We start from the raw sequence: 21,323 nt of genomic DNA, 5'->3' as shown, positions 1-21,323 counted from the left end.
GCCTATCATATTAATTACTAAAAACAAGGTAAATTATTACAATGAACATGCTGCATTGGAGAGAATCAAAAGAGCTTTCTCAAAAATAGATTATTTACATATAGCTTTATAAACAATGACAGCTCGGGCATCATACCAAGAATTGGCTCCGAAGGTGTTAAGAGCTTATTAGCACCTCTTAGAAGGACCCTGCTCTGTGGGAATTAATACACATCAGATGTGTATTTCTCAGATTGGTTCATTATTTATTGGTATTTTAGAATTAGAGTTCTAGACCTAAGAAGAATGTGTCCCTTATTTCAGATAAGGAAACAGACTCAAGATTAAATTCAACTCATACAGCTATTTAATAGCAGAGCCTGGTCTAAAATCTAATCTCCTAAAGTCCAGACTCATGGTCTTTCCAAAGACCCACACTGCTCTTAAGAAATTCTGTTTACTTTTCAGGGCTGGCTTCACAGTCTCTTCTGAAAATAAGTACAAATTATACAAAGACACTACTGACTGAGGAAAATTTAATCCCAAAGGAAATGTAATGTTTGAAAAGTGTAAATTGTGAGGAAATGTTAATTACAATGGTGTAAAAAAGAGGCAATTCCACTTTGGCTCATTATAAAACCAAATATATTTCCATTTGCCCGTTTCCTCCCATTTTGTCAACTACAGGGAAACAAGATGATAATTAAAAATATGATAGGATCAAGATAAACTACATATAATTAGGGACAGAATATTTGTTGTTTTTGTTTTGTTTTCCAGCAGCAGATTCTTCTGTTTAACTGATGCCTAAAATACGTTAATAGATTCATATGATGCCTGAAAACAGCAGCTGCTTCTGCAAACCAGATTGTCTTCAAATACATACTGTGTAAATGGCTGTGTTTCAGGAAGTCTTTATGTATATATATATATGAGGCAATCACTCTGCTAAGAGCAACCCTGTGCTCTATGAGGGAAATAGGACAAGCACGGCAGTTTCTCTAATGAATGGTCACCACCTAGATCAGCCAGTCACTGAGCTCCTGAAACATTACTGTTAACTTTGGAGTTTCATGTAAATGGTAAGGTCACTAAAAAGGCAAATGAACATGATGGAATTGCTGACTGTGGCAATGACCTGGCATGTATTATTATTCAAATTCTACTCATCCCTTCTTTTAAGCGTTGCCAGAAACATAATAGGTACTCTATAAATATGTGTTGACTAATTTCTGAACAATAAAGGAATAATGCTGGTGCTTTAAGATAAATGATATCTTTGCAGCCAATAGTAAATCAGTATATATAACCATAGTTAATATGAATTACTAACTCCTTGAAGCAAAGAAAAACTCATTTAGTGGTCCTTAAACTTTTATTAGCCCAAGTATAACTTAGAGGCATCTAGGAATCTACAGGTCCTAAACATTGCTGTGATCTTTCATAGAGATATATATCCATTAAATAGGTACACAGGGCTTCCCTGGTGGCTCAGTGGTTGAGAGTCCGCCTGCCGATTCAGGGGACATGGGTTCGTGCCCCGGACCGGGAAGATCCCACATGCCGTGGAGCGGCTGGGCCCATGAGTCATGGCTGCTGAGCCTGCGCGTCCGGAGCCTGTGCTCCACAACGGGAGAGGCCACAACAGTGAGAGGCCCGCGTACCGCAAAAAAAAAAAAAAAAAAAAAAAAAAAAGGTACACAAATCTTGTATTGATTATAATCTCCTTTGTATCATTTTACATCCTTTCTTTCAACATTTACCATCTTAACTTCCCCCCGTCACCAAAGGTGCAGCTTGGAGTGGAGATTCTGTGACATTCTGTCCCACCAGAGACTTAGAACCAAATGAAAAGATTAACTACTAGCGATACAATGTCATGTTTTCTTCAACAGGTTTAGTTGGGAAACTCACTTTTTCATTTCAAAATGTCTTTTCTTAACATTTATGTAACCTCTAATCACCATGAAACACTAGCCATTTTAAAACCTTAAACCTTCAAAATAATATTGTTTTATTATCGTTAGCAGCTTTGTTCAGAAAGTATATATATTTGAAATCAAATATGGTAAAATTTATATTATTCTAACTTTGCAGTACTACCTAACTTCAAAATAAGAAGGCAGATTATTACACGCACAGTCTTTTAAGTGAAGTTGAAAAGAAAATACCTCTGTGGTTTTCTGACATATAAATAAGAAATAAGAGCAAAACACAGGTTTACTTCCATGTTTAAAAAATGGAGATATTCTTTGACATAATTAAGCTATTTTTTAAATCACATTTTATGTATATTAAGACATCAACTTACTTCCTTCTCTGGAATAAAGGCACTTGGTCCTCTTGTCAAGGGTTGAGATACTCTGATTCTTTTATCCTGTTTTTAAAAGAAAAGTTTTATGTATTAATGATGACTTTCTATGTAAAGTTAAATTGGTGCAGATTGACTGCTAAGGTACTAAAATAAATGGAATAAATAAATAGAATTATGTAAAATCAGAGTAAGTGTTAGGTTTTGGTTCCCCACCCCCACCCCCACCCCACAAAACACAAACAACAACAACAAAAACCCCATATGGCCATTGCATGACAAGATAATGGGACAGACAAGCTCCTACCACAGTGCTGGGTACACAGTGGGCTCCCCAAATGTCATTTCCCTCAGTAACACTCTACAGCACCATAGATTTTTTAGCCCATATTTGACGTGACTGAAAACCATCAACCTCCATAATAAAATCATATCTAATAGTATACTAGTACACTGTTAGACCTAAGTTTGAAAGCGAAAGGAAAGGTTAAATTCTAAGAGGATTACATACAATTACCCAAAGCAATGATCTGACTTGTGTTCTTCTTTCTGAGTAAAATAGGAATAAGCATATTTAATATAAAGTTTTGAAGCTTTAAGTAAGAAAAATGTAAACCTTGGAGAAGCAGAGGTTAATTTAATCTAAGAAATGGAGACTATAGCAACGCTTATTGTTCCACTGGTATACTATTTAGTATTAACAACTGCTAGATTGCCAGCGGTTTGTCTGAGTGTTTATTTTTTTAAGTTTTTAATTTTTTTGTTAAATTGTTTTGGTGTCCCCATTCAAGTACAATTATCTGTAAGTCAGGAAAATCCAATCAGGGACTAACTTCCTTCTCGGTAGGCATGATAAAGAACTCTCAGGCTTTGAAATACTTTTTAACCAGCAGAAGAGATAGGAGGAATGGCCACTTAATTTTCTATAATAAAAGTGATAGCCTAAGGTTCTGAAATAGAAACCCTCCAAAGTCATTACATAAAAATAAGGACTATGCCATGGTTTATAAATATTATAAAGACTGGGAAACTGAAGAACATGGGGACAGACGTCTGCTGGAAGGGAGTGTTAATATTAAGCTTGCCACCAAGCCCTCCTCAGGAAACTGCTAAAATGAGGAAGCAGCTCTAGGTGATTCCTGAGGATGGCAATAACTATTTCACATGACCTTGTGTCCTGGCCACAGCCAACTAGACCAATCAACACAGAAGCTGATCTGCAGCCCACGAGTGCCTTGATGAAAAAAGTTCTACCCAGACAGAGCTGAGGGTAATTGGCTGGACCAGTAAGATTCTAGTTACTAGAGTTATAGGAAAGTAATGTAATCTGACAGAGAAGAGACACAAAATAGCTCTCAGAAGCAGAGGCAAAGAGAAAACAATGAAGCAGCAGCAGAGTGGCATCAACAGATACCAGCCTCTATGGGAAAACCACTAGAGTTTCTACAGATTCACAAGAGAAGAGCCTAATCATCTCTTCTTTCTCTCGCTTCCCCCTCCCTCTTTTTTTCTCCACAAGGTAACCTGAATTTTTTTTGTTCCTTACAATCCAAGAGCCTACCAAACACAAAACAGTTATTTAAATCCCTTACTTCATTAGGAAGCAGTCAGACATTCAACAATTCTTTGAGAACCTAATCAGATACCGTGATAGACTGAAGACATAGGGTGAGCAAAACAGATATGGTCCTTGCCCTTGGGAGCTTGGCACACAGTCTTCAACAATTTCAGGGTTCTACTGAAATAAATATATTAAACAATGATCATCTCAAACTGCTAATGTTTCAGAAAGAAGTAGGCATCTAGGTTATATTTGTGAAGTGATGACAAATAGATCTCTATCTACTGGTGAAGTACATTAGAGGATTCCATGTAAAAAGGAATAATTTAGAATTTCTAATATTGGTATTTCTTGTCTGCATCAACTATCATCTAGATTTACCTGGAAAAATAATTTAAAAGAAAATAACAGATTTCTTCCCTTTGCTAGCCTTAGTAAATTATAGAAAATAAAATTTCCAATACTCTCTATATAGTATAGCTTAATGCGCTAGTATGTGAAAAGCAATTTCCTTGACAACTGATCATTTCAAATAAACAAAGCAGTCAGAGGAACTGATTGTGAGGACAAATCACAGGTTTGAGGGGAAAAATATCAATAGGGAGATAAGTGGAGGCTTTTATTTATGTGCATAAAAATACATAAAATTCAGAGAAAATACAGGGAGAGAAAAATAAACTAAAAGTGTACACAGGGACTTTGGAGAAAGAGAATGATTTATTACTAATATGATTTATTTATAAAAATCATTACTTGATATATTTATCAACTGAATTTACCTTTAAATGTCTGAAATAGTTATTTTGTCTACAAAAATATTTTCTGTAATAGCAGAGAATTAAATCTGAAATACAGTTTCATCACAAATGGAACTGCACACTACTGCCCTTAAAAGAATATAACATCTATTAATTTTAACCAATTGATAAGAAGCAACTGACACGATTTCATTTGTGTCAACATTCATTTGTTCATTTATTCAGCAAATATTCACTGAGCATTCACAATGTGCTAGGCACAGTGGGGACACAAAAAAGGAGTAGATTGGCAAAAATGCATTAACTTTATCATATGATATAGTCCATAGCAGATACATATACAAAGTGATATGGGAAGACATCATTTTATTAATTATCATTTACTTAGTCATTTTCCAATAAAGTTATGTAGAGTTTCACTATTATAAATAATGCTATGATGAATATCTTTGTATAAAGAGACTTGGGGGCACATTTTGTGGTATTAAGATGGTTTCTTTAGAAAGATTCCCAGATGTGGATTTACTAGGGTTTAGGTTATAAATCTTTAAAGTTCTTGTTGCATACTACCAATATGCTAATGGAAATGTTCTACCAATTCTATTTTCATCAGCTGAGAAAATGTTCACTTAACCCACTAACTTCAAAAGTGAAAAACAGCCTTCAAAAATGTGTTTGAAACTTTTAATTGTATACATATTTGAGGTAAAATTCCTTAAGCAGAGTTGTGATCAGATCTGTGTTTTTAATAATACAATTCTGGGAGTGATGTGGTCCCTGGGCCAGAGACAAAAAACAAAAACAAAAACAAAACAAACAGACAAAACAAAACAAAAACCAAAAAAACACCCTAAAACAAAAAACAAAACAAAACAAAACCCTAGCTGGGAAGCTAGGGCAATAGCCCAGGGGAGAGATGACGTGGCCTCACCTAAGAGAGCTATTTATACACTGAAGAGAAGGGAAAACTAACATTTTAAAGTTATACCATCATGTATCCTTCTTCGGTTATATTTTTTAAGTGGCGTCACTATTGAAAGGATCAGCTTACTTCCAGCTTCTGTAAAAGAAGCATATTTTCTGGTGAGGACTCTACTATTGTCTCGGTTGACTGTTTTGCATATTTATATGAAGGTGAAAAAAAAATTTTTTAACAATCAAGGCAGCTTGTAAATTCTACTTAAAACTCATTTTCCTGAAAGTTTATTCCCCACCTACTTTCTATTTCTGTATGTTTTTAAAGTTGATAAAATAAAACACAAAAGAAATAGGATAGCACCATATCCAAAAGATTCCCTTTACAACCATAAGCTGGAGTTCTGGTCCCCTGTAATATCTTGTAATACCTTTCCTCAGCTTTTATTTCAAATCTAAAATTCCCAAGGACTGGGTTCCTACTTTATTCATGTCCTGATTCACTTTTCTGAAGTCTCCAGACCTGTGTTGCCTTATATGTGGCAGCCATCAGCCACATGTGACTACATTTAAATTAATTAAAATTAAATAAAGTTCAAAATCCAGTTGCTTAATCATGCTGGTCACATTTCAAGTGCCCAGCAGCCACATGTGGCTCTTGCTCCTACTGTACAGGCCGGTGCAGGCAACTCCATCAGAGAAGGTTCCACCATCACAGAAATGCCACTCGAGACTACATCTGATTTTCTTTTAATCACATCTTCAGGCATTTTAATGCCTTTTTGAAATGTTAAATGACTGCTCTGCAGAGTTGTTGGTCTGATGGTCACACCTACTGAATCCCATAACCAAGCATCTTAATGTAATTGCAGAAATCCTCTCAACCGAATTGAGAGTGAATCCAGACAGAAACAATTCAGGAAAAGAAAAAAAAAATCAGCCAGTTCTGAAAATCTTTGTCTCAATGTCTGCACATATTACAGTCTGCAAAAAAATATCAAGGACTTTTTTTTTCCCCTTTTAAAAAATTATGGTAAAAAAACACATAACATGAACTCTACCCTCCTAACAAGTTAAGTGCACAGTACAGTACTGAAAACAGATGTCCAGGACTTTGTCATCTGACATAACTGAAACTTTACACCCACTGAACAACAGCTGCCCACACTCTTCAGATCCCAGCTGAGATGCTACCCCTGCAATCATCAGTCTTCTCACCTCCATGGACAATTTGCATCTGCTTCTTGCTAGGCAACTCTCCCCTAGCTCAGCTTTCCTAGCACTGAACCATCCAATACACTGACTTCTTTGAACACTTCTACACTCTTCCTAGACATTCCTTGCATTTCCTTCATTGACATTCATTCTCTCAAGTGAGTGTTCTCGTCCATAGCTTCCATCTTCTTGATACAAACAAAACTCTACTGAACTGTTGAGCTTCACTATATTGGGGGGAGGAGGGTGGAGCAGATTAAGGAGAGAGAAGGGCATGTGATGTAAAATAAAAAACAAGCAAGCCCTGCGACTGACTGCTGCATCTTTGCTATTGAGCTCGGAGCTAGCTCTGCTCTGCCCTTCCATCTGGCTTTGGGGCATTTTGAACTGTTGGGGCATTTTGGAACCTTAAAATCAACATGTTTCAAACTAATCTCCTACCCTAAACAGGTTGTTCCTCACTCTCCTCTATAAGTTATAAATCACCACACAACACCAGTAACCCTGGCTCCAATTTACAGAGTTATCTTTGACTCTTCATCCTAGGAATCTGCATTCAAACAGCCGCTAAATCCTATAATTGCCTTTTCCCAGCAAAATCTTTCAGTTACCCTTTCCCCAGCTCCATCTCAACCATAAGAGTGTCTCTCATGCTTTTTTCCCCTCACAGCTGAGAATCATGTCCATTCCAGGCCCTTGCTTTTGAGGAGATAACACATAAAAATGTAAAAAAACTCGCAAAGTACAAGACAAAATAATATCTCATTTTTTATTTTTCTTCTGTCAATTTTCCCTAAAGCACAATAAAACACCCCAAACTGGAACAGCTGTAATATACTTTCTCAACAGATGCTACTCTTAATAGAAGAATTCCAGGGTTGTTCTATATTAGAAGTGAAAGTAACCCATAGCTACAGTAATTTTGAGGTATAATATTGCCATGTTTTCCTCTCTTAAGTATAAAGCTAATATCTTATCCTGGGGAATATGTGACTTTGATCATACTAGTGAATCTTACACAATGACCTTGAAATCATAAACCTTGTTTCATTTCTGTGAAAAAATAAAACCAAAAAACAAGTCCTGGATTTTTTAAAAACTGTACTTTCCATTACAGTATCCACTAGTCACATGTGGCTCTTTAAATTTAAGTTGATTAACATTAAATAGAAGTTAAAAACTAAGTGTCTTGATTGCACCAGCCACATTTAAAGTGTATAAGAGCTACATGTAGCTAGTGGGTACCAAGCTGGACTTTTCTATCATTGCCAAAAGTTCTATGGTATAGCACTGCTCCATAGCATTGATTAGTCTTGATTTCAGCTACTCTGATAATGCAAAGATAAAAAATCGTTAAAAATTCAGGAATGAACATAAGCAGAATAAACAAGTATTAAGGTAATTTCATAGAAATATAAAAATTATTTGGATAGTAAGACTGGAAAACCAATAAAACCAACAAATTAACGACAATGGCAGAAAAGTTGGCAGATGCCATTCTTCAGAGTCTTAATTTGATGGCAACTTTCAAATCACTAACTTAAAAAGAAGAAAGGAAATTCTCTAAAATGTTGACTCATGTTAAAAATAAAAGGGGGTATAAAATATTTAAGAAATTTTAAACAATAGTAAATTTAATTGTGATTTGTCTTCAAATATCTTAGACAGCAGTCACAGTATTTGCTTAAATTTTTTTCCATAAAATCCTACAATTTTAATCAAGAAAAAAACTAGTTATAAAATAAGAACTGATACTTTTTATGTATCAGTTCCATGTGTCCTAAGAGATTATTTTACAAGGGTTGTGATCTCAAGAATGCTACATAAGGAAAGTTTCTTTTTTCAGATGTGCTATTATAGCTGAAAGAAGTTATGCTTGAAATTCATCAGGTGAAATTATGCCTATTAAGTAATTATGTGCTGGAAAACAAAACACTAAAAGGATAAAGATGAATTATATTTAGAAAATTGCTTATTTTGACACTTAACTGCTAGGCAATTTACTAGATCACTTTATATAAATTAATCCCACTAGAAAATTACATGGACGTTAGGAATTCTTAAAATTATGAGACTTTAGAGGTAATCAGCAAATTACTTGCCCCTAAAAAGCCAACTGCTAAGGAGAATTAATTGCTGCATTTTAAGCTACTAAATATCTTTAAAATAAATTATTCAATTTAATTTTTACATTTCTCTTCTTTAGTTTATTTCATTAAAAATGAAAAAGCAAAAAACATACAAATTCTATCCATTAAAATGTAAAAGCTGCTTATGAATTTATATCTATGGGAGACAATAATATTGAGAGTAATGTGTATAATTAACTTTACATACAGACACTAAGAGGTTAAAAAATGTGTTCAACATATAAAAAATTCTGGCAAAACAGAAATTTGACTCCACTTAACATACTAATCCCTCAATTTTTGAAGATTTTTAAAGGTATCCTTAGAAGATAGTTTAATAGCTTCAACATTTTTTAACATACTGTAATGGCAAAATATCTTAAGTATAAAACACATGCCCCAAACAAAAATTTTAATTGTGACTATAAGAAAGTTAACTGCGATTATCAATACAAACAGTAAATTACAGTTGTTGACTCTCCTTCTTTTCTTTTTAGATGTTCCATTTTGGCAGAAACCACTGCAGAAAGGGCAGAGATGGGTAGGTGGCTCTATGCTATGAAATAATGCTGATGTCATCTTTTTATTCCTTAGCAGACAATCTCAGGAATAATGACTGGGTTTATAGAAATTGATGACATTACATATTTCAGAAGGAAAGGGCAAATGGAAAAGAACACAGAGATATTCTAAAAACTGTCTATCCCTAAATGAGAAAAGGATGGGTTTTAAATTAGATTAATTGTAATAGATTTTTAATTTTATAGTAAACTCAAATTTAAATGTCTGTCATTACCTGGAATATACATTACTTCCCACCATCCCAAAATGGCCTAAAAGACTATTTAATAAAATTGTGACTTCTCCTACTCTAGGTTAAAGTATGTATTGACCTTCAATACAATAAAGATATGTATTATAATAACTAACTGAGATCTAAGGTCATTTAGTGAGAAAAGATTGGTAAGCAGAAAACAGCAATAGCATCAAGGGCAAGAATCTTGCAAATCACACAACATCTCTTCTATTCCTTGGAGATAGAGTGGTATAGGGACCCCAAGAGCACCAGGAGCCCAGCCCCACATGTAGGGTGTGGCAGAAATTTGCAGACACTCTTAAGAGCACTTGAAATTCCCCATCGTAAGTGGGGAATTCTGTCTCCAAGATCCTGAGATTTCAGTTCCCCTTCTAACCAAGCTATTAAAACCAACGCTACCAAGCCCCTCCTGCAACAGCTCCACCTCTGGGTATAGTCACTTGAGGAACACTGCAAAGATCTTGTCACTAATAACATGAATTTCAGCCTTCTTCAACAACACATACTGAGTAAGATTTTTAACTTGAAATTTCAAAACATTTCCACTAAAAGTACTGCATTTATCAATTTCCCTACCTCCTCATTCCCCTACTAAGCTGTCTGGTGCTACTGGGTTGGGACAGTACCTTGTTCATCTTGGAGTATTTAAACTTTAGTATGGTGTATGGTGTCAGGTAAACTTCAGGTCCATTTCTGAAAGTTTTACATAATGGCCATTTGAATAACAGCATCTCTTTTCAAAAACTGAGTTACAGGAAATGAATTAAGCAGCTCTCACTAAAAAAACAAAAAAGCTTGGTGTGCCATTTGGTAGGAACAGTTAGATAAATTTTGTTTTTCTAACCTGTGGACTTAAAGATAAACAAACTCACCTACTGAGTACTCTGGAAACAGTAGCCATGAGTACTACTATTACTAGTAGAAATCAGCAGTAATTGTTGTAGTAGATGCAATTAAGTATGCAAAGATAAGTGGACCTCATCCTAGCACTAAAAGAATTAAAAATAAATATCCATAGAGCAAAGTTTCTAAACTTTGAGTTTCTAAATGAGCTTCCCCTTGGCTAGTAACAAAATCCCTTAAATTTTACTCATTAGAACACATGGGTGACCCTGTTCAAAGTGCAGGCAAATTTTCATATTTACACCCTGTCTATGAAATAGCAAACTTCTAAAAACAAAGGACCACAAGTACCCTCTACAAACACAGAGTGACACAAACCTACAAAGAAGAACAAATATGGGCTTAGGATAGCCTTTAAACTACACCATTAGCTAATCCTTTAAACTGAAAGTAAACCTAAAATCATACTCAAGTCCAGTGCCATCCAGAGGCAAGTAGCAAGGAATGCACCTCATTTTCCACTTTCCATGTAATACCACAGAGTAGCGTAAATCAATTAAGTTAGGTTTACTTGTAAATTAAAAATTGGTATTTCTAATATGGCAGACCTTCTCTGTGTCCTGTGGAAGTTAGACAGATTTGAACCAGCATTTTCTGAGGCTCTGCCCTCCCTTTTTATCTCTATTGAAATTCTACCCATTCTTCCTCTAAGACCCAGCTCAAATACCAACTCTTGGTCTTCCTCCACTCCCACCAACTCTCAAGCTCTTCTAGTAATTTAAATCTATTCTTCTTAAGATTCACAATTATATTTTGTTTCTCTCTTATAGCTATTAACATATATCATTATCTTATCACTCCCTTCAGACCATAAGTAAGCTCCTTAAAGAGCAAGATCAATTTCTAACATGGTATCTATAGCATTACAGTACAGCAACATGAAAATAGTAAATGCTCATACATTTGTTGAGTTAAACTGAGGAGACAGGAGTCTGGTACAGGCTCTTGCATCCCTTTTCTCTTCCTTCAGCAGGGAAGAGCATCCTGTGGACTCGAGGCAGTTCTCTGTACTCTTATTGAGAAATACCAATAAGTTAAACTAATAACCACAGTCCTGGACATCAATCCACTACCTTCCTTGTACCCTCTGGGCCCCCTATGTGACAAATATTCACTTTTCTCCATTTGTTTATCTTTTTATGTTGTTAAAACAAGCAAGACCTGCAACTTCCTATAATTTGTACTACTTTCTTAAAAACCAGTAATAATATTGCCTGCCGTGACGCTGATCTTGAGCAACAAAGGCTCCTATAAAAGCTTTTAAGTGTTAAGCACTTTCTTTAGAGATGCAGAATGACAAAATATACTCGTTGAACATGCTGTAAAATTTTGGGCTAAGGCCAAGAAAATGAAAAGAGAACTATGCCTTGTACCTGAGATAATGCAACTTCATAAAAGCTACCTAACTCAATCCTTCCTTATTAACATATAGACAAAATACTTTTCTACCACTAATTATAAGATCACTCCCCAGGTCCCACAAAAGTATTAAGAAGTGCTTTACTTCCATACAAACAATTTTTATTCACTTAGTTATTTTTGGCTGTGCCGCAGGCTTGTGGGATCTTAGTTCACCAAGACCAGGGATTGAACCCAGGCCCCTGGCAGTGGAAGTGCAGAGTCCTAACCACTGCACCACCAGGGAATTCCCTCAAACAATTTTTAATGTTCTGTAATGTGTAATAGTAAAACTTGCTTTTAATTTTAGAAAGCTTTACCTATTAAATTATGTTCCAATTAGATTAAAAGAAATAAAAATTGGGAGTTTTTGAAATTAAGACTCCTATTAGAGACAATTATGGTTACAGAACATTCTAATATTACTCAGTATATGGCTGATAGCTACCAGTCTTTTGGAGAAACAAAAAATATGCTGTGAATGTAGTTACCTGGTATATGAAGGAAAAGTAGAGTTTTAAGTCAAACATCTGTATTTAGTATCTACCACCCATGTTGTAACAAAATCAAAAGGGCTCTAAGTTACTCTAATGAAACAGAATGACAGGACAGTTTCCAGGTTTTTCAAAACACAATGATTAACAAAATACAGGTCACTTGCTCAGCTTAGAGGAATAAGGGAAAAAAACATTAAATACAATTGATTTCTAGAGATTTTCAAAACAAGCATTTAGCCATTTGAAAAACCAGTACTTCTTTATACACTGAGTTGTTAAAAATAACAAGAACTCATGCTCTCATTTAAACTGAGAAAGTAACTTTCACACAGCCTGCCAGGAACACAACTGAGCAAATTAAAGTATGTTCAGTTTTACATCGAATTATATTAAACTTCAGTTTCAATACAATTGAAAAGAATAGAAGTTTGAAAGGAACAATTGCGTTTTAATTTTTGCCTATAATAGAAAATAGGATTTGTCTCATGAACTTCATCTCTTCATCTCTATTTTGTCAATCCCTAAATCTATTAACAGAGGACTACAAAACTGTGCTTTATACAGGTAAACTTAAAACCTGTTATAATCAGAATTAAAACCAGTTGTTATGCTTATGTAAGTAGATGGCTCACAAACTTTTTGATATCAGAACCTCTTTATATTGCTAAAAATTATTGACCCCAAAAGCTTTTGTTAATGTGAGTGATATCTAGCAATAATTATGATATTAGAAATTAAATCAAAGAAAAAATTTAAATATTAATTCATATAAAAATAAAAATAGAATAAACCCATTACATTTTAACACAAATGAATTTTTTTGAAACTACAGTTTCCAAAACAAAACAAAACAAATTTACTAAGAAGAGTAGCATCATTATACATTTGTGCAAATATCTGGCTTAATTAAAGAAAACGGGATTCTTATATCCACTTCTGTATCCAATCTGTTTGTTGTACAACATGAAGAAAATCCAGCCTCACAGACACTACATTAAGACTTGACAAGTAGTAGCTTTTAAGTTTGTTGGAATGTAGAATCTGAAACCACATCAATAAACTTCTTACTCTGTTACATAAAAATCCATTGGTTTGAGATTGGTTCAAGATGGCGGAGTAGGAGAACGTGTACTCACTGCCTCTTGTGAGAGCACCGTAATCACAACTAACTGCTGAACAATCGTCAAGAGGAAGGCACTGGAACTCAAAAAAAAGATACCCCCACATCCAAAAACAAAGGAGAAGCAGCAATGAGATGGTAGGAGGGGTTCAATCACAATAAAATCAAATCCCATAACTGCTGGGTGGGTGACTCACAAACTGGTGAACACTTATACCACAGAAGTCCACCCACTGGAGTGAAGGTTCTGAGCTCCACATGAGGCTTCCCAACCTGGGGGGGTCTGGCAATGGAGGGAGGAATTCCTAGAGAATCCGGCTTTGAAGCCTAGTGGGATTTGACTGCAGGACTTTGACAGGACTGGAGGAAACAGAGACTCCACTCTTGGAGGGCACACCAAAGTAGTGTGCACATCGGGACCTGAGGGAAGGTGCAGTGACCCCATAGGAGACTGAACCAGACCTACCTGTTAGTGTTGGAGGGTCTCCTGTGGAGACGGGGGGGTGGCTGTGGCTCACTGTGGGGACAAGGTCACTGGCAGCAGAAGATCTGGTAAGTGCCCCTTGGCGTGAGCCCTCCCAGAGTCCGCCATTAGCTCCACCAAAGAGCCAGGTAGGCTCCAGTGCTGAGCTGCGTCAGGCCAAACAACCAACAGGGAGGGAACCCAGCCCCACCCATCAGCAGACAAGCGGATTAAAGTTTTACTGAGCTCTGCCCACCAGAGCAACACCCAGCTCTACCCACCACCTGTCCCTCCCATCAGGAAGCTTGCACAAGCCTCTTAGATAACCTCATCCACCAGAGGGCAGACAGCAGAAGCAAGAAGAACTACAATTCTGCAGCCTGTGGAAGGAAAACCACATTCACAGAAAGATAGATAAAATGAAAAGGCAGAGGGTTTGGTACCAGATGAAGGAACAAGATAAAACCTGAGAAAAACAACTAAAAGAAGTGGAGATAGGAAACATTCCAAGAAAAGAATTCAGAATAAGGATAGTGAAGATGATCTAGGACCTCGGAAAAAGAATGGAGGCAAAGATTAAGAAGATGCAAGAAATGATTAACAAAGACCTAGAAGAATTAAAGAACAAACACCTAGAAGAATTAAAGAACAAACAAATGGAGATGAACAACACAATAACTAAAATGAAAAATACACTAGAAGGAATCAATAGCAGAATAACTGAGGCAGAAGAATGAATAATTGACCTGGAAGACAGAATAGTGGAATTCACTGCCATGGAACAGAATAAAGAAAAAAGATGAAAAGAAATGAAGACAGCCTAAGAGACCTCTGGGACAATATTAAACACAACAACATTTGCATTATAGGGGTCCCAGAAGGAGAAGAGAGAGAGAAAGGACCCGAGAAAATATCTGAAGAGATTATAGTCGAAAACTTCCCTAACATGGGAAAGGAAATCGCCACCCAAGTCCAGGAAGTGCAGAGTCCCAGGCAGGATAAACCCAAGAAGAAACATGTCGAGACACATAGTAATCAAATTGACAAAAATTAAAGACAAAGAAAAGTTATTGAAAGCAACAAGGGAAAAATGAAAAATAACATACAAGGGAACTCCCATAAAGTTAACAGCTGATTTCTCAGCAGAAACTCTACAAGCCAGAAGGGAGTGGCACAATATATTTAAAATGATGAAAGGCAAGAACCTACAACCAAGATTACTCTACTCAGCAAGGATCTCATTCAGATTCAATGGAGAAATCAAAAGCTTTACAGACAAGCAAAAGCTAAAAGAATTCAGCACGACCAAACCAGCTCTATAACAAATGTTAAAGGAACTTCTCTAAGTGGGAAACACAAGAGAAGAAAAGGACCTACAAAAACAAACCCATAACAATTAAGAAAATTGTAATAGGAACATACATATTGATAATTACCTTAAACGTGAATGGATTGAATGCTCCAACCAAAAGACACAGGCTCGCTGAATGGATGCAAAAGCAAGACCCATATATATGCTGTCTACAAGAGACCCACTTCAGACCTAGGAACACATACAGACTGAAAGTGAGGGGATGGAAAAAGATATTCCATGAATATGGAAATCAAAAGAAAGCTGGAGTGGCAATACTCATATCAGATAAAATAGACTGTAAAATACAGAATGTTACAAGAGACAAGGAAGGACACTAAATAATGATCAAGGGATCAATCCAAGAAGAATATATAACAATTATAAATAGATATGCATCCAACATAGGAGTACCTCAATACATAAAGCAACTGCTAACAGCTATAAAACAGCTATAACAATTATGAATAGATATGCATCCAACATAGGAGTACCTCAATACATAAGGCAACTGCTAACAGCTAAAAAAGGAAATCAACAGTAACACAATAATAGTGGGGGATTTTAACACCTCACTTACACCAATGTACAGATCATCCAGACAGAAAATTAATAAGGAAACACAAGCTTTAAATGACACAATAGACCAGATAGATTTAATTGATATTTATAGGACATTCCATCCAAAAACAGCAGATTACACTTTCTTCTCAAGTGTGCATGGAACATTCTCCAGGATAGATCACACCTTGGGTCACAAACCAAGCCTCGGTAAAGTTAACAAAATTGAAATCATATCAAGCATCTTTTCCGACCACAATGCTACGAGATTAGGAATGAATTTAAGGGGAAAAAAAAGTAAAAAACACAAACACATGGAGGCTAAACAACACGTTACTAAATAACTAAGAGATCACTGAAGAAATCAAAGAGGAAATAAAAAAATACCTATAGATAAATGACAACGAAAACATGATGATCCAATAGCAAAGATCAATAAAACTAAAAGCTGCTTCTTTGAAAAGATAAACAAAAGTGATAAAACTTTAGCCAGACACATCAAGAAAAAGAGGGAGAGGACTCAAATCAATAAAATTCAAAATGAAAAAGAAGTTACAATGGACACTGCAGAAATACAAAGCATCATAAGAGACTACTACAAGCAACTCTATGCCAATAAAATGGACAACCTGGAAGAAATGGACAAATTTTTAGAAAGGTATAACCTTCCAAGACTGAACCAGGAAGAAATAGAAAATAAGAACAGACCAATTACAAGTAATGAAATTGAAACTGTGATTAAAAATCTTCCAACAAACAAAAGTCCAGGACCAGATGGCTTCACAGGTGAATTCTATCAAACATTTAGAGAAGAGCTAACACCCATCCTTCTGAAACTCTTCCAAAAAATTGTGGAGGAAGGAACCCTCCCAAACTCATTCCATGAGGCCACCATCACCCTGATACCAAAACCAGACAAAGATACTACAAAAAAAGAAAATTACAGATCATTATCACTGATGAATATAGATGCAAAAATCCTCAACAAAATACTAGCAAACAGAATCCAACAACACATTAAAAGGATCATACACCATGATCAATTGGGATTTATCGCAGGGATGCAAGGATTCTTCAATATATGCAAATCAATCAATGTGATACACCATACTAACAAACTGAAGAATAAAAACCATATGATCACCTCAATAGATGAAGAAAAAGCTTTTGACAAAACTCAACACCAATTTATGATAAAAACTGTCCAGAAAGTGGGCATAGAGGGACCCTACCTCAACATAATAAAGGCCATATATGACAAACCCACAGCCAACATTGTTCTCAATGGCGAAGAACTGAAAGCATTTCCTCTAAGATCAGGAATAAGGCAAGGATGTCCATTCTCACCACTATTATTCAATATAGTTTCGGAAGTCTTAGCCTCAGCAATCACAGAAGAAAAAAAAATACAAATTGGAAAAGAAGAAGTAAAACTGTCACTGTTTGCAGATGACATACTATACATAGAGAATCCTAAAGATGCCACCAGAAAGCTCCTAGAGATAATCAATAAATTTGGTAAAGTAGCATGTTACAAAATTAATGCACAGAAAGCTCTGGCATTCCTATACACCAACAATGAAAGATCAGAAAGAGAAATTAAGGAAACAATCTCATTCACCATTGCAACAAAAAGAATAAAATACCTAGGAATAAACTTACTTAAAGAGGTAAAAGACCTGTACTCAGAAAACTATAAGACACTGATGAAAGAAATCAAAGATGACACAAACAGATGGAGAGATATACCATGTTCTTGGATTGGAAGAATCAATATTGTGAAAATGACTATACTACCCAAAGCAATCTACAGATTCAATGCAATCCCTATAAATTACCAATGGCAATTTTTGCAGAACTAGAACAAAAATCTTAAAATTTGTATGGAGACACAAAAGACCCCAAATAGCCAAAGGCTTGAGGGAAGAAAATGGAGCTGGAAGAATCAGACTCGCTGACTTCAGATTATCCTACAAAGCTACAGTAATCAAGACAATATGGTACTGGCACAAAAACAGAAATATAGATCAATGGAACAAGATAGAAAGCCCAGAGATAAACCCACACACCTACGGTCAACTAATCTATGACAAAGGAGGCAAGGATATACAATGGAGAAAAGACAGTCTTTTCAATAAGTGCTGCAGGGAAAACTGGACAGCTAAATGTAAAAGAATGAAATTAGAATACGCCTTAACACCATACACAAAAATAAACTCAAAATGGATTAGAGACCTTAGTGTAATACTGGACAGTATAAAACTCTTAGAGGAAAACATAGGCAGAACACTCTTTGACATAAATCACAGCAAGATCTTCTTTGACCCACCTCCTAGAGTAATGGAAATAAAAACAAAAATAAACAAATGGGACTTAATGAAACTTAAAAGCTTTTGAAAAGCAAAGGAAACTACAATCAAGACGAAACAACAACCCTCAGAATGGGAGAAAATATTTGCAAATGAATGAACGGACAAAGGATTAATCTCCAAAATACATAAACAGCTCATGCAGCTCAATATTTAAAAAAAAAAAATCCAAAAATGGGCAGAAGACTTAAATAGACATTTCTCCAAAGACGAAATACAGATGGCCAAGAAGCACATGAAAAGCTGCTCAACATCACTAATGATTAGAGAAATGCAAATAAAAACTACAATGAGGTATCACCCCACACCAGTTAGAATGGGCAGCATCAGAAAATCTACAAACAACAAATGCTGGAGAGGGTGTGGAGAAAAGGGAACCCTCTTGCACTGTTGGTGGGAATGTAAATTGATTCAGCCACTATGGAGAAGACTATAGAGGTTCCTTAAAAAACTAAAAATAGAATTACCATATGACCCAGCAATCCCACTACTGGGCATATATCCAGAGAAAACCATAATTCAAAAAGACACATGCACCCCAATGTTCATTGCAGCACTATTTACAATAGCCAGGTCATGGAAGCAACCTAAGTGCCCATCAACAGAGGAATGGATAAAGAAGATGTGGTACATATATACAATGGAATATTACTCAGCCATAAAAAGGAACGCAAGCGGGTCCTTTGTAGAGACGTGGATGGATCTAGAGACTGTCATACAGAGTGAAGTTAAGTCAGAAGGAGAAAAACAAATATCGTATATTAACACATATATGTGGATCCTAGTAAAATGGTACAGATGAACCAGTTTGCAGGGCAGAAATAGACACACAGATGTAGAGAACAAACGTATGGACATCAAGGGGGTAAAGTGGCAGGGGCGTGGTGGTGGTGGTGGGATGAATTGGGAGATTGGGATTAACATGTATACACTAATATGTATAAAACAGATAACTAATAAGAACCTGCTGTATAAAAAATAAAATTAAAAAATTAAAAAAAATCCATTGGTTTATCTTATACTTTCAAGGGATTGTTTACCCATGCATGATTTTGTATTATTAACCATTGGTCATTTAGAAAATAGTGGATCACTGCATTTGACAGGTTTTCCAAAGTTGACACATTGAATATGTTATTTAAAATAAAATGTGTTAATGTCAGCACTGTTCATATCAGAAAAATCTTTAAGTTTTGAGAAGTGGTCAAGCTCGTGGTCGAGATGCCTGTTTTCCAAAATTCTTTTCTCCTCAGTGTTCAAATTTTATCATTATGATGTCCAAAAAACTGACTAGTTTGGCTCACAACTCAGTCCCACGGCTGCTTTTCCTCAAGACAGCCACCATACATTGGCATGGAGAAGAGTTTTGTTTTTATTCTCCATTTTGAAACAGGGACTATTAAAATGATAAGTATTCAATGGTCAGGATTTAATAAAATGCATAAGTTTTACTATTTCATCAAGGATATTCTTCAGTGAAACTGACTTTTTTCTGTGTGTGTGAATACAGGCTGGTGAGTTAAATAATGATTATTATTTCAGTGTAATGCCACTGCTTTGATTTGTGCTGAAAGCCAGAGGTCCACTGCCACATTTTGAGAACCACTGATTGAAATAAATGTTTCCAATACACTCTCGTCTCTCCTCCTTTTAATTATGTATCCTTATAAACGGTTTCAGTTGCAAAAGGATTGCTAAAAGTAACCTTCACGTGAAGACAAAGTGTTAAGAAACCATTAAGAACAATTATTATTTTTTACTTTTCTCATTACTACATAGTCATAGAACCTCTGTGGAAGTGTTCATTTCCTTATTTGTAAAATAAACTTAATTGTAAAACAGTTAAGCATGAACGATCAAGAAAACCCTATAACAGAAGAGCAATGTAGAAGGGGTGCAAGCTCTACCATATAGTAAAACATAGTACTTTTATAATTAAAGGAGTTGTGTTAGCACATAAATAGACAAACCAATGGAACTTTGCTAATTATGACTCAAAATCCAGAAACAATAAAAAATTGCTAACTACACACACACACACACACACACACACACACTTAAAAAAAAACCTTTTGTATGGTACAAAAATACAAAAAACAAAATCAGAAGACAAATATTTGCAATTTAACACAGACAATGGCTAATATATCAACTATATAAGGAGCTCCTGAAAATCATGAGGGAAAAACCAACAACCAGATCAAAAAGTGAACAAAGAATGGGCAATTAACAGAAGAAGTAACTCATAAAAAGAAAAGCAAATATTATATTTCACACACCAGATTGACAAAAATCCAAGTTAGGCAACATATTTATTGACTAGACTATAGGTGAACAGGCATTCCCAAAAACCGTGGGAATGCAAAATCAAACAACCTCCCCCCACCACCGATAGGAATTTGACAATGTCTAGAAAAACTACATATTCATCTACCCTTTGACCCAACAATCCCACTTGCAGGAATCTAACCTATCAATACAGCCATAAAATAGGATGAGGAAAATGTCTGTATACAAAAATAATTTGAACCTGAATTTAATCAAGCCTTCAGCCTCAACTTCAAATTCATAGGAAATAGAAGGTTAGAGGAGCAAGTGAAATGACAACATGAGGAAGCATAGAAAAATATCCAGGTTACAAAATATTCTAGAGGACAGCTGAAAACAACAAGTTAAAGCCATGAAAAACAAAAACAAAAATAAAAGGAGGAACTACTCCTAAGAGAGACTTAAAAGACCTAACAACCAAATGTAATGGTGAACCTAATTCAGAAAGAGTTACCTCGAAAACGACATTAAACAATTGGCAGGAACTTGAATAAGATGAGGTATTAAATGACATCAAGCAATTATTGCTAATTTTGTTAACTGTGATACTGGCATTGTAGCTATACAAGAATGTGTCTGTGTATTTTAGAAATGCATACTAACATACGTAGGGGTAAAAGGAAATGAGTTTTGAGATTTAATTTAAAT

The 21,323-nt window shown here is 35.5% G+C and overlaps 1 protein-coding gene across 1 annotated transcript in view; it reads right to left on the bottom strand.

The window, feature by feature from the left end:
* SESN3 (sestrin 3) overlaps positions 1 to 21,323 on the bottom strand; it is a 74,101-nt gene that overhangs the window by 24,626 nt on the left and 28,152 nt on the right. The window contains exon 2 of the mRNA XM_060104226.1: positions 2,291 to 2,356. Within this exon, the coding sequence (XP_059960209.1) occupies positions 2,291 to 2,356 (66 nt within the window). The remainder of the gene's footprint in view (positions 1 to 2,290; positions 2,357 to 21,323) is intronic.

Source organism: Mesoplodon densirostris, chromosome 7 (genome assembly GCF_025265405.1).
Source record: "Mesoplodon densirostris isolate mMesDen1 chromosome 7, mMesDen1 primary haplotype, whole genome shotgun sequence".
Lineage (NCBI taxonomy): Eukaryota > Metazoa > Chordata > Mammalia > Artiodactyla > Ziphiidae > Mesoplodon > Mesoplodon densirostris.
This window is presented reverse-complemented; position numbering and strand designations above follow the sequence as displayed.